This window comes from Triturus cristatus, chromosome 10 (assembly GCF_964204655.1).
Source record: "Triturus cristatus chromosome 10, aTriCri1.1, whole genome shotgun sequence".
In the NCBI taxonomy this organism is placed as follows: domain Eukaryota; kingdom Metazoa; phylum Chordata; class Amphibia; order Caudata; family Salamandridae; genus Triturus; species Triturus cristatus.
Genome location: NC_140593.1, coordinates 415,215,801 through 415,230,766, shown reverse-complemented (window position 1 = coordinate 415,230,766; position 14,966 = coordinate 415,215,801). Strand labels below are relative to the sequence as shown.

General features: G+C 41.9%; 1 protein-coding gene across 2 annotated transcripts in view; it reads left to right on the top strand.

Moving 5' to 3' along the window:
- The window catches only part of MASTL (microtubule associated serine/threonine kinase like), a 260,527-nt gene extending 248,455 nt beyond the window's left edge, over window positions 1–12,072 (top strand). For both annotated transcript variants that reach the window (XM_085631754.1, XM_085631753.1), the window contains one exon: window positions 9,420–12,072. In XM_085631754.1, the coding sequence (XP_085487880.1) occupies window positions 9,420–9,577 (158 nt within the window). In that variant the 3' untranslated portion in view covers window positions 9,578–12,072. The remainder of the gene's footprint in view (window positions 1–9,419) is intronic.
- The last annotated feature ends 2,894 nt before the right edge of the window (window positions 12,073–14,966 follow it).

The window sequence follows — 14,966 nt, the reverse complement described above, 5'->3', positions numbered from 1 at the left end:
AACCATTTATCAAATATGTACATCCTCAAATGACTCAACGGCACCAAATATATCTCCAATAGTTACTGGTTATTATATCTCAATTATTTTTATAACAGATCACCATATTAAATGTTTTAACAGAGAGGTTCCTCCAAAGGGAGTGTGAAAGGGAAAATGTGCTCGTGAATAGAACAGATGTGAAATAAGGGAGTCGAGTCAGAATAGAATTCACCAAAACAGTCAATTTTCACTTCGGTATCCTAAGCAAACCGGCTATGGTTTATAATGTCATCAGTTCACAACTAGGCCTGTCCCTCATAGATGGTTCCAAAATGTTGTTTTCTGATTTTCTTAAGGTGCACAGAGTTTATCATCTGTGGAATGGACAGGGCTGGGGTGGTATCAGGTACAGGCCCACTGGGGGAGTGTCGACATTTCGACCTTGACGCATAGAGGGTAATTTACATCCTCAGCGGACGAGTCTTCCTCAGGACAAAGGGGAAAGGGGGAAACCTATAGTTGGGTAAAGTCAGGATACAGTCCCTCGTGTGATGGTCCGCACAGTGTTTGCAGCGTAACTACGGCTAGATCAGAGGAGTTGTAGCGGCAGTGTTTGAATTAATCAATCACTGGTGAATCAATCGCCCACAGGATCTGATTAACCAAGTTTTAAACGCAGCCCGGGGATCCATGCTGTACTCCTAGAGTCAGGCATTGACTAAAAAGCAGCTTCATTTTACCAGGGCTAAAGCTGCTACTACTGCATCCTAGATATTTGCCAGGCACCTACATGGACATCCCTCCATACGTTCACAAAGCACTGTTGCCTGGGCACCTAGGTGCAGGGGCATTTTGCCTGCTTGGTCCTGCATGACTTTCGGGTTTCAGTCCATTCTCAGACCAGCCTCCAATAGGTACTGCAATGGTATCTATTGAAAAGGGGAGGAATTTGTTGCTAGAAGTCTATCAGAAGCGCAAACTACTTACCTTTGGTAGCGCTCTTTCTGGTAGAGACTAGCCACAGATTTGTCAGTGACCCTCCCATCCTCCCCACTCGGTGATTGGACTCTACTTATTAATAAAATCCCAAGTCTAGGAATGTGCACAATGCTTACAACTAATTCGCTCTTCAGCGTCCGAATCTGGGGGTGCGTAAGCAACTGACAGTGCACTGGGGTGGCATCTATATAGGCCCCACAAATCATTTCTAGAGCAAAACTACATCAGTGCTGAGATGTACAGTGCCATCCATTGGCTTGCAGAGGTAATGACAAAGTTTCTTGATCCTGGTGAATATTCAAATGGTGAGGAATCTGTGACTAGATAGTATCTCTACCAGAAATAGTTTTACCAAAGGTAAGTTACTTGTTCATTCCTGGATTGTTTCCTCCAGAAGGTTGAAACAGTCTAGCAAATCCTATAAAGTGAGGAGTTCTCAGAGGGCACCCTCAGCCCCACACCATTGAGCATATTTCTGATTCCAGATCATCTGCAAGATCATTTACAGGGTGTTTTGTACTGCATACAACAGCTTTGGTAGGATTATTTTAAAAGTAGTTTCTCTGGCCATCCATATAATTAGTAGTTTGTGCCAATTTTGTACCTCATTGTGAAAGTTAGCTGACAGTACCTGTTAGATTTTGGTCTAGAAATGGTGTTCTGCTTTGTGTTTTTCTTTTCTTTTTGTAAGCCGCCTGTTTTGGTCCAGGAAACCTGGAGTGTTCTCTAAAGGCTTGAAACATGGCAAGTATTTAGGCAATGTTCAGAGAGTCTGCTATGTATAAGATAATGTCAGCTGCATAGAGAAATATCTTTTTGCTCCATGCCTAAGCTGGATCTACTAATTCAGGTCTTCTGACCTGATCCAGCATGCCAGGAGATCTACTGCCAGTCTTAACAAGAAGACGGTGGGATGGAGCGAAAGCAATCCTGCCTCTTTCCTTTTTCTCCAAGTCAAAGTCTCAAATAATACCCATTAACCCTTCCTGCCACCAAGGATTTCATATCAAGCAATTTAATTAAGGCCCACCTCTTCAGCCTAAATCAGTACCATAGTTTGGTATTGCCAGTCAATGTAGTCCGATGGCTTTTTGCTGTCTTGCGCAAATTCCCTCATCTTGTCTATGAAAGTTTATCCTAGTAGACCTTTATGTCAGAAAGTCTCATTGGTCCTGATTTATCAATGTTGCTAAGATTTGCAATATTCTATTTACAAGTAATTTGACAAGTACTTCGTTCCTCATACCAGCGAATTTTACTACTTAATGTGGGAAGACTCAGTACTGGGCTTTTCTTTCTTCTAAATGGGGATGATGGTGATGTCAGAGGTCTAGGGTCAGTTCTCCCACTTCAGCTACGTCCTTGAAACATATTTTAAGTTAGTGGGGTCAAACCTTCGGGGGCCCAGAGTTTAAACAGTTTTCGGAACACTACAGTTTTGCATCTGTTGAATGGCCCTTGGCACCTCTTCAATTGTTAAGTAATTTTCAAAGTCATTCCAAACAAGTGATGTCAACCTTGTGAGGAGCAAATTGGTTAGAAAGACACCTAGTTCACAGGCTCCACCGGTCTCTTTTGCTGGGTACAGTACAAGTAATAATTTGTGAAGGAATGTGCTGCTCCTTAATGTGAGGTTATAGTCCTGCTCTCCATATCTATTTCCTGCTTCCCATCTCACCTCCTCTTCTCTCTTGCTTAATCAGTTGAGAAATAGTAGTATTGACTGAGTACTATTCCTACCTCCAACCAAACCATCTGTCCGTCCCAGGGCTCTTAACTAGTTTGTCAAGTGTGTGGGATTGCTTGGGTATCCTCCCATCCCACTGACCTGTTGGTATTTGTTGCCATTAAATCATTTAAATCTTCACCTATGATGTTTGTCTACAGGTTTTCCTAGCAGTAGAGGTTTGATTTGATTCAGCGTGGCTGCCTGAAGGTGTGATGCAGAGTAAACATTAAAGAGTGCAGCAAGTTCTAACCCATGTCCTGTGCCACACCCACATAGTATCCACTGGGATTGAACCATTTATGATGGACTACAAAAGGGGTGGGGGTGGGGAAGAGTATATTTCTTCAAGTTTGATTTATGTCTGTGAAAACTTGGAGAAACCGGAGTGCACCATTGATGTATTTTACCCTTTCCTGGAACTTGCATTCAGAGACCATTATCTGGGTCTGTAGTAGTAAAATTATGTCAGGGTTTTATCTTCTGAGCCACTACTCCTCTTGTAATCCTGTCCTCAAGGCTTTCAACATTCTAGGTTATCACATTAAGAGAGTTATCTACCTCAAGCTACAGTGCTACGTGTTGTGCATCTATTCACAAAATTCCTATAGTAAATTTCCATCCTGTCCTTATCGAAAGGCCCATAGCTTTGTGAACTAAACCTGATAACCCAATATGTTATGTCCTTAGCTGAATTCCCCCAGACCCTACTCTCCTGTACTGCGGATTTAGAACCACCCACTACCTCAGTTTAAGTAGAATTAGTTGCCTTCCCTTCCATACTCTGATTTAAATCCAACCTTGGTTCCTACATATAGTGTTTTCTCTTGATTTCTTCAGGAATCTGTATGGATCAGATCAATCATGGGCATCACACAAAGTACATAAGTGTTCAATCTGTCTCCCTACAGGTTTACAGATTTCTAGTTGGTGATCCCCTTTGGTTTGTAATCTGTGTCTGTATTATCGCTTTCTGTGTCCTTCAAAATCCAGCCCCACTCATATCTGCTAAGCTTGAGCACGAGGAATAATTACTGATTTTCAAATAACTGGGTCCAAACTGAAGAAGCATGGTGGGCAAAAGAACGATGGGTTGGTATGCTTTCCTCATTGATTGTCGGTGGTCAGTGGTTAGACTTATTGCAAGTATTTCTCCCATCCCCTTTTGTATGTTTGATGTACCATCCTAAGTGGCAAGGGTATGCCCAGATGTGGGTCCAGTGCAAGGTGAAATCAGTCTTGTGTTGCTTGTGTTTTGGTTCAGGGACTGCTTTGGCTGTGTCTAAACTGAGGTGGTATGGTGGGCAAAAGAACTATGGGTTTGAATGCTACCCTGAGCGATTGCAAGTTGTTAGTCTTATTGCATGCTTTCACCTTTTGTTTCCTCCCATTCCTCTATCTCCATTAGTACTGCTGAAGTTGCTAGCTTCCCCGGCAACACTGATTCCAATCCTCCTGGAGTAGCCCAGGCATTTCCGGACTTTCTGCAGTTGTTGATAAAACCACACAAATCAAGTCTTACCAGGTTGCAAGGCCAGTTTTTCAATATGAATTGGCCGTGATTGAAATTGGTAGGTGTGGCTTCTGTAGTTAGGTAGTGTGGTCACTTGACTACTTCAGGCCTGTATGGGCCTATAACTAGATATTTTTATGGAAAAGGTTTTACCTTTTGGTGTCAATAAAATAAATACAATCTCATTTTATACAAAGAAGATGTTATCATACTGTGCTTACTTACTTCTTCTGGCGAAGTTCAAGCTGCAATTTTCTTCTATTAAAGTGCACCTGACCGCAATAACTGCTTATATGAAATGTCCTCGTCAGCCAAGCAGCTGCTGAGGTGTTAGTTGAAGAGCTAGGTTTTCAGACCTTTCCTGAATTGTTGCGAGTTGGAAGCTGTTCGGAGGTGGAGGGGCAGATTGTTCCAGGATTTGGTGGCAAGGTGAGAGAAAAAGAGCTGTGCCGCTCCTGTAGAATGCGAGGCGTGTCAACCATGCAAAGCAATGCGGAGCATAGTTGTCTGGTAGACTTGTGGAAGTTCAACCTGTCTAAGTTATGCTGGTCCTATGTTGTGAAGTGCCTTGTAGATGTGCAGTTTGAACTGGTACTATTTGGTGACAGGGAGTCAGTGTAGTGCCTTGAGGAGGGGGTGATGTTGGTCCGTCTCGGGAGGTTGAGGACGAGCCTGGATGCATCGTTCTGGATGGTCTGAAGTCTGTTGAGCAGTTGTGAGGTGATCCCCACATGGAGGTGGTTGCTGTTGTCCAGTCGGCTCGTGATGAGGGTCTGGGTGGTGCTGCGTCTGGTGCTGAAGGGGAGCCAACTGAAGATTTTGTTGAGCATGCTCCCTCATCTTGAGCCTGCTGTCTAGTATGATGGCGAGGCTCCTTACGTGTTCTGTGGGTGCGGGGCAGAGTCCCTTTGGCCACTAGGAATCGAGGTGTTGCTCCCAAATATTAGTATCTCTGTTTGGTCAGTGTTTTTTTCGAGGCATCTGTTCGGCATTCCAGCTAGCGACGCTGGTCATGCATCTGTGGAAGTTTTCTTTGGTGTTGGTGGGGTGTGAAGACAGGAAGAAGATGAACATGTCTGCAGCATAGGAGATGATGTTCAGACCAGAGTGACTAAAGGGGCCATGTAGATGTTGAATAGGGTCAGGCTCAGTGAGAATCCTTGTGGGACACCACATATGATGTTTCTTGGGCCTAAGGTGTGTGGCTGGAGGCAGATGCTTTAAGTTCTTCCAGAAAGGAAGAAGGCAATCCATTTGAGGGCATTACCCTGGATCACCATTTTGTGAAGTCCATGTAGGATGTAGTGGGACACTGTGTCAAAGGCAGCAGAGAGCTCTAGGAGAATCAGGGCTACTGTTTCTCCTTTGTCTAGTAGAGTCCCTGATGTCATCTGTTGCTGTGATCAAGGTGGTTTCAGTGCTGTGATTTGAGCAAAATCCAAATTGGAAGGGGTCCATTAGGTTGTTGGTTTCTAAAGGTGTGGCGAGTTGGAAATGTAGAAATCTAGAACTTGCGCTGGTAAGGGGAGCAGGGACGTCAGTTTTTGTGGTTCTTTAGGTCCGCAGTAGGGTTTTTTTAAGGAGCGTTTTAACTTCCACGTCTTGCCATCCCTCTGGGAACGAGGCTGAGGCGATGGATCTGTTGATGATGGTGGCAAGTTCTTTGCTTATGGTGCTGTTCCCCAGGTTGAACATGTGGTGGGGACAGGGGTCCCTAGGTGCTCCTGAGTGGGTGGTGTTCATGATGGTCACAGTTGTTAGCGTTGAGAGAGCTTCCCATGCGGTTAGAGAGTCTTTGTCGGGGTCAGTGAGGTTGAGGAGTCTGAATTAGGCTGTTGGAGGTTCGTAGATATTGGTGATTTTGTTGTAGAGGTCTGCCCATCAAAAATAACTGACTCTGAGAGGCAAATGCTAGCACACAGCATCATGGGAATGGAAACCACTTGACTTAAAGGGACAGACCGCCCTTTTCTATAGCCATTTTGCTGTTAAGCTTATTAAATCTCCTTTCCCTTAAATGTTGTCAAGTTAGGCAGCACTTTTCTGATCGGGTGCTGCAGTCTAGTTTTGTAACAGGGTTCAGATGGGACTAGTAAATTTGGCCAGTGGTAGGTTGTGGAAAGTGGTACATAGCATGAATTATGCTGAACTGTGCACCCAATTTGTAATTCAAATCTATGGTTTGTGTTTTGGGCTCTCTGCATGCAGTGGAAAATTATTTAAAAGGTTGTGATTTTTAAAAAAATGACTACAATTGAGAACCAGGAAGAGAAGTAACCAACCAATATGATAGAGACATCTAGCCGCAGATTACGTACCTTAGGATTCATGCCAGACTTGATCTGGAGTGTTTTTTTACAGCTGCCTCTGCAAATCAGTAATGGGTGTCGAGCGGCTCTGGAGCGAGTCGTCCCCCAGATGTGATGTCCATATTAGCCCTTCCCTGATGCATTGACACCAGTTTCTTCTTTTCCGTGCTTTCAACACAGATCCGGTAGCAGTTCCTCAGGCAGCTTTTCGGCCTAAATTTGACGTTTTCCCCACAATAGTGTGCCTTCTACCTCAGTCTTCAGGTTTCCAGCCTTGTGGGTCCTTTGGACAGCAAATGTTGGTGACAGACCCTCATTTTATTTGTATGTGGTACCTGAGGGATCAGCATGACTCAGAGGAGTGCTACTTCTGTCGTCAACTTGGACCGAAGGCACTGCGGGAACGTCGTCTGAAACTCCTAGCGGTGAGGCTGAAATAAACCTCCAAGACTTACAGTCGACCTCGGTCTCCTTCTCGCTCCACAGTCCATTCATGAGTCCGTTCCAGGAGCCGCTCCTGTGGACGTCACTCTCCATTGACGCCCGGAGGTAAGTTTAGGCACAGGCGGTCAAAGTCACAGCATCTCATGACTTTAACACGGAAAACCACCTCCCACTCTTCAGTTATGGAGCCTATAAGCGAGTCCGCCCATACCTCCCTACCTTCCCCTGGAGCACCCAAGGGCCCCAATGAGGTGTGAAGTGCCTTGACTGGATCCACGCCCGCAGGTTCGCCCTCGGCTGCAGTTAGGCCTTCTGATCCCATTGTCGAACCAGTTTTGGCGCCGATGCACACACCTTTGGGGTTCCCACCTTTTGGAGCCTGTAACGATTAGCCGGCGGCAGCGAGCGACTCCACGCCACTTTTCACTCCCGTCGATGCTGCTCCGGCGCCATCAGCATCGGTGCGATGCCGGTAGTGCCGTCTGGCTTGGACATCCTTCCTCCGCTCTCTTTCAAGCTCCCTCCTGTTTTTCCTTCTGAGGACTACAGTTTTTGAGGTGATGAAGAGGAGTTGTGGTTTCTGCACCACATTTCTGACTCAGCTCAGCCTCTGCTGCAGGATAGTATGCTGGGTGAAGCTAGTGGCTTAGAGCCTTCCCTCGCCTCAGGCCTTCTTTTTGCCCCAGTCCTTGCCTCGGGGGCAAGCTCCACCTTGGCTGACATGCTAAGGTGTGTTTCTGTGGTTTGGGATTTGACACTTCCTTCTGTGGAAATGACTACCGATCCCCTGATTGGCGTCCTCCATCACAGCTAAACAGGGGTGGATCAGGTGCCCCCTTATAGTGAAGCTCCGTACAACATTTTGTTGGGGGCTTGGGCTAAATCTGATACAGGAGACTCTATAATTTTCAGTCAGTTGTCTCAACTTCGGTCTATTGTCAATGTATGTGTGTAATTATATGTATCTTTCGATGGATACCTCTATTGTATAGGATTCCTACACAGGTCGGTATCCCTGCTTGTTGCAGGAGTCCTGGGTTTATATTCCCGACGGGAAGGATATACTTTTAGTGTATTATTGATATACTGGAGGGGGGGGGGGGGGGGTCGTCTATCTTCATGTGTATATATGTGTTCACGTTTATACGGATATATATATTGCAAGTATAGTTGTGCTGTACTTCTTCCACAGGGCGTACATATCTGTTTTTGTAACTACACCTTTCTTGGTTTTCTAGTACGACTTTTTCCTTTCTCCTTTGGGCCTCTACATTGCATAGTTCCGGAGGGTTACCTTCTCTATTGGAGAGTTTTCTCCAACCGAGGGTGGTCCCTACCAAACGTTCTTCTTGCAGTGCTCTTTTGTTTCAGCATTGATTGGTTTTCTCTCCCTCTGCATTGTGGAAGTGCTCTAAGATTCCCTTTTTCTCTGTTAATCAGGGTAGGGTTAGCTCACATACTAGTTTCCACGACAAAGAGCTGGAACTCTAACTCAGGGATATGGGCTGTTGTCCTTGATCCTTTAGACTTGTCCAGTCATGGTTTGGATACCTTCGACAGGGCTACATAGTATCATTGTTTCTTTGAAGTGTTCGCTCCAACCCTTTCTTATCCTTGTGCTGTGGGTAATGTTGTGCACATGATTTTCACTGTCTTGCAGACTTCAGCTACCTATAGGCTTCCCACGGTCCTTCTGGTGGAGCGTTTCCATATATTCTTTAGCCAGCCTGGTCACTTTACCCTATAATGGACCGGCTAATCCTATTCAGGGATCTTTTGTGGGTTCAGGTCACAGACCCTCCTCCAGGGACGGTGTTGCTTGGGTATCTAATTCTAAGGTAAGGAATCTGTTGCTAGATGTCTCTATCAAGTAAATAAGTTACTTACCCTTCTGTAACGCATTATCTGGTAGAGACAGGATCTAGCCGCAGATTCCTTACTGAGCCACCCATCCTCCCCTCTCTCCGAACTGCTTGTCGTGTTACCTACAAGATCCCTTTCTTGGCATTCTGATGCCTTTCTTTAGAACTTAGTAATTGTTTGACACAAAGATGTCTCTTTTTTAGCACACGGTTTCAATAGGCAGTTTCTATAAGTAGATCCGCGTTTTTGGCGTGACAAATAGTCACAGAAGAAACTGTCATCAGCCCATCAGGGTAGGCTTTATATGGACGCTGTCGACGTCACATACATAGGACAGAATTGCTTTACTGCTGCGCAGAGGTAATGCTGTAGTAAAAAAAAAAAAAAAAATCGGGATCCAGTCTGGCATCAGGGGAGAGTTCCAAGGTGTAAAGAATCTGCGGCAAGATCCTGTCTCTACCAGATAAGGAGTTATTGAAGGTAAAGAACTTATTTTTTCTTCTCTCGCATCCTCCTATTGTAGTAGATGTATAGCAGATGATTGGTTTGATTATCATGGATTTATTGTGCTTTTTGTTTCTAGAACTGAAGCGTCATCCACTGTTCGATGGCCTAGACTGGAATAATCTACAAAACCAACAAATGCCCTTCATTCCGCAGCCTGATGATGAAACTGACACGACCTATTTTGATGCTAGAAACAATGCTCAGCATTTGACAGTCTCCGGTTTTAGTTTGTAGCTGAAACCATTTGGCTGCAAGTTTTTTCTGACTGGCTTATCTGTCACTGGCTGTTGTATTAATAAACTTTGTTTGTTTCTTTTTATTCTGGTGATCAGTGTGCTTTTAAATTGTAACAGAGAAAATCTGCAAAGCCGCCTGAACAATGCAAATTAAACGACCTATGCACTTTTCTTTACGCAATGGTTAGAAGTGGCTTTACTCCAGAAAATACATTTTATTGAAATGAACATTTTGGTATTTCAGCTAATGCACTTTATGAGAACATGTCATTCATCAAGTAATTTATCCTATTGCAAATGTCATATTATGTATTTATATGTACCAAAATCTGTATATATGTTATTTTTTGTAGACAACATTAGTTCTTTAATAATGTTACAAAAACACTGGTTTGTCTCATGACTTTGCTGTTTGAAATTAAGCTTCTGCTGCTCATGTGTGGACAGTTCTGATTGACTCATTGTATAGGTCATTTTTAATGTAGTAGAAAAGTAAATATTTTGCTTTTATTATAATCGCTAAATTATATAAATAATGTAATATGTTTGTGTAAGTAGAACCATCTGTATTTGATGATTCAGCAAAGTCTAATGGAGCCATTTCTCACAACCAGTGTTCAATCACAGGTTTGTCGCTGGTGTGTGCTCACGTTTAAAAAAAGAAATGACAAATTACCCAATAATTGTAATTTCATTGCAATATAGGCAGCTCTACAGATGTCTTCAAAGTACAAACCTTATTTTTTCCTATTTGAAAACGATGTACGAAATCACATTTGCAATGTTTTAGTAGTCACTGGAACTCAAGACATAACAAAAAATACAATTACAGCAGAAGATTAAACTGAAGACAAACAAATGTGTTCTGTGGCATCTTTAAACTGTATATTTTCCATGTTAAGACCAAGCAAAGAAAAGTTATTTGAATAAATGGGATCTGTTCCGTAGTTTTATGGTAGTTGTCAGTCTCAAGTCCACTCCTCTGCCACTCTCACCCTTTCCTGTACACAGCAAAATGTATTTAAGGCCTTCGAGTTTTGAGATTATTTGAAAAGCACTCTTTTACTAATAAAACACCATGTAAGGCATGTACATATCAATCATGAATTTGAGATGCTTTCACAGCGCCGTCATGTCTCCTCCTTATGCTCATCCAGCTGTAGTAACCAACATACATTCATACTTTTCAATATACTATAAGAAATCAGTGAGGTTAGTGTGCTGAAGGTTCTGTTTCAATATGGTCTGTTGAGCTTTTGCTTAGGATTTGGTTATGTTTTAATTTCTCAGCTGATTGGATCAGAGGGAAGGAAATTAGAAGGGCCACATGTGGTGGACATTGCTTTGTGAAGGTGATCAGTTGGAGTCTGGCCACCTGGCGTTACTTGTTGGCTTTGTCTCGGAGCATGACTCTTTATTCATAAGCTTGCATGAAAACCTCTGCTTTCAAACACTTCGTAAATGGAGATATTTCAGTCCTACTGTTGTTTATGGGTAGAAAGTATTTCAGAGATTTAGGTTCTGTACTCCTACGCCTGCTTTTTATCATTTGAATTTCCTCTGGTAGGTGATTTGTGCTGATCAGACATTCCACTGTTGGTTGTAGTGGGAAGTCTGGTGCATCTTACATTCCATATCCCTCTGCTAAAGTCCTTGTGCATGATGCACAGGCCTTAAAATGCAAGCTTGGCTGTGTCGTGGAAACAAATAGAATTATTTTAAGGCAGGTTTAATGTGATGACAATTTGTTCAATTTGATGGCCAACCTTGCCACTTAGGTTTGCACTCCTAGTTGGTCTTTCAAATTTTTGGGTAGGATCGTATAAACTCCACTTTTGTCCAGTCTTACCTTAACTGTTCTGGTTGTTTTACTTAAAAATAGTTTGGAGCAGTAGCAGGACTTTGAACAAGATGCATCATTATAATTTTGTCGTTCACTCCTTTTTTAACTTACTAGATGAAGAAGTCTGGTGCCTAGATTTTTCTTATTCGGCATGGTGCTAAGGTTGGTGCAGATGATGAAGTGTGTTGGAAAGTTATTGTACCAATCTTTGTGCCTCCCAGTTCGAGATTTAATGGTTAACACTATTTTCTATCTAATTTTGATGGAGAACAATTGCATTTCTTCTTCATTGTGAACTTTCCTCCATGCTCTAGTTGTTCTTCAGACAAATAAGTAGATTAAGGTAATTCACCATTTATTTTAAACTTTTAATAACTATACAGTCTGTCCTGGTTTGAAGAAAAGACAAGAACACTGAATTATTCTTTTTTTTTTTTTTTAACATTCTCGATTTGTGGTATTCACTTTACAGATCTACATTTTTTTGTTTTCTAAGGAGTGTACAATTTATGTTGTATATGAAAATAAGATTAATACAACGGTAACCATAGACACCATTTTTAATGTATCTGCGCATATGCTATAACTACAAACTAGTTCTGCTGTTCTGTTTTTGGTTTCCAATAAATCAACAAACCTTTGAAAAAAAATATGGCGTCTTCCTTTGAATGAGACACATGCTAGTTTTCGTGTAAAAGTCTGTGAACCAACTAGTTGTGTTTTTCACTGTAGTGTTGAGTTAGACCAATGGGTTGTGTTTTTGTTTTACATTTTTTTTTTTAACATATATTTGTTTTTAAAGTGCTGGTACACAAGGTACAAGCTGTATGTAAAGATTGAAATGTTTTGCATGTGTACAAGTAACGCAAATGGCATATAGGAAAGAGGTGTCCTTTGTTGCTGAGCCCATATAATGAAGAGCAATCTTACAGGTCGAATTGGATGGGGAAAAAACTAAGTGTGCTCTGTAAGAACAGAACACAGGCATTTGATCACTTTAGAGCATGACGTCGTAATATTCAAGAAGCAGTACATGAGCCTTAGCTTATAGTTATAGTCTGCTATAAGCGCATTATAGGATGTGGGTCTCGATAATTTTCCTGCATGTTAGGAAGTCCCTGTGAGTTTCGAGGACAGAGATGAGAAGTTACAGAGGCTTGTGCATTGTCAATCAAATAATCTTTATTCGTATAAAAATATCCATAAAAGCACAGTTCATCACTACCGATGGCAAGTACAATACAAGTTTTAAAACATATAAATATACAGTATCATCCAATACAAATACAAAATTACAATAATAAAATCACAGTAAAAAGGTTGGACGAACCTGCAAAATCTAGCAGCATTAATAACAAAGTATGAGGTATAAATCAATGTGCAAAGTCAGCAGTATGTTGCAAATAAAGTGCGATAACGTGCAATAAGTCAGACAATAATAGGCATCAAGATACAGATATAATTTAACTAAAGCCCCATTTTCAATCCTACCAATACTAACAGCATTATCAAAATATTTAGTTACGGGTATAAAAGCAAAGATAAAAAATGAATTTCACTAGGCAGTGTTACAAAATTTATGGCACATTAGGGTTCGTTCATGGAAGCACTTGAGCGTACCGCAGCTTGTAAGAACGTGCTTACTCGGACAATCAGATCATCACTTCCTAGCCGTAAAATTTCAAAATATGCTGATTTAAAATCAAAGATAGCCCATGCCTTAAAATAGGGAGTTAAATACTGTTTTGTATATCTAGCGTAAAATTTACAAAAAAGTAAAAAATGTAACAATGTTTGTTTACTACCAATACCGCATGGGCAACACAACTGCTCAAGGTTGCTATTAAATCCCATCGGGAAGCAAAGTGAATATTTTATACTACCATCCCTAAGGCGGAAAAGTAAGCTCCTTTTCCATCTCCCTATATTCTTCCTGCGATATTTCTGTGGCATATGATGTTGAGTGCTCGGTACCTCCATAAAGGGCATATACCTGACAATCTATGATTTATGATGCTCGAGTTTCTGTCTTTCTTTATGATACAGGTCATACAGCGTCCCCCTAAGTGATTTTATACTTGTGCCTTCCAGTGCTAATGGACATAAAAAAAATATGCTCCAACTTCACACTGGCTAAACTGTTTTTAACTGCAACAAGCCAAGGTATACTACCACCCTTATTGCATTTAAGGCAATCTATAATTATCTCTCTTGTTAAAATTGCAGCGGGGTTCTGCCATATTTTTAGCCAGAATACAGCTGGACGAGACCTAATAAAATCCTCCACATAATATAGGTTCAATTCCTTGTGGCATATGTAAGTTGGAGATGAGATTTGAGCCCCGAGGATTTTTCTACAAAATCTATTCTCTTCAATTTGGATCCCGCCACAATTTACATACCCCCAGACTTCAGCACCATAGGTGGCCGTCGATACACATTGCGATTTATATATCTGGATTAAAGGTAACACCACCTCTGCTTGTTTTGGCTGCCGAAGGCTAATTATAGAATTAACCGCTTTGGAAAGTTTTCTTCTGTGGGCTACATGGGCTTGCCAGGAGCCTGATTCTGAAAAAACTAAGCCCAGATAAGGAAAAGTGCTTGTGCGTGTTAGGGATACGCTGCCAGATGTTATAGAATTAATGCCGTGTTTTTTCGGCCCACACATCATTATATAAGATTTTTTAAAGTTAGTGCAGAGGTCCAGTTCGGCCATAAAAGACACGAACCGCGTAACTAAAGTGCGAAGTGCATTGGGGGTGCGGCCCATAAGGACCGCATCGTCTGCATGTAAAAGCACAGGGAATAATTTGCAATTAATTTTCGGTACATCATTGGTCATTTTAGACAGGGAGTTATGTAATTCATTTATATAAAGAATAAAAAGTAGAGGAGCTAGAACACAGTCTTGTCTAACCCCTCTACCAATGACAATATCCCCAGAAACCTCCGCATCATTGCTTATCCTCACCCGTGCCTTTAAATCCCTGTGCAAATACGCCAAAAAATAGACCAAAGCCTCATCCAACCCATAATTTAAAAGAATCTCTCATAAACGTGATCTACTAACAAAATCAAAGGCTGAGGTTAAATCCATAAAACCCAAATAAAGTGGAACTTTTTGAGCGCTCGTATATTTGCCCAGAATAAGTTTTAAGTTCAAGCACTGTTCGACAGTTCCGACATTACTTCTAAAGCCCAGCTGACAACAATTTAAAATTTGGTTGTCTTCAGCCCATTTCCTGATCTTATTAAAGACAACCCTGCCCAAGATCTTCAAAGTATTGTATATCGGGGAAATTGGGCGGTAACAGCTGGGATTGGATCTGTCACCTTTTTAAAAAATGGGCACAATGATACTGGTCGACCAAGTGCTCGGGACAGCCGTATTGGTCAGGTTATTAAAAATATTGCATAGAAGGGGAGCCCAAAAATCTGGTTAATGTTTTATAAGGTCGATTGGTAGCCCATCCGAGCCTGGGGCTTTATTCCCTGTACTTTTGTTTTATGGCATCCTCGACTTCAGTTACAGTTATAGCAA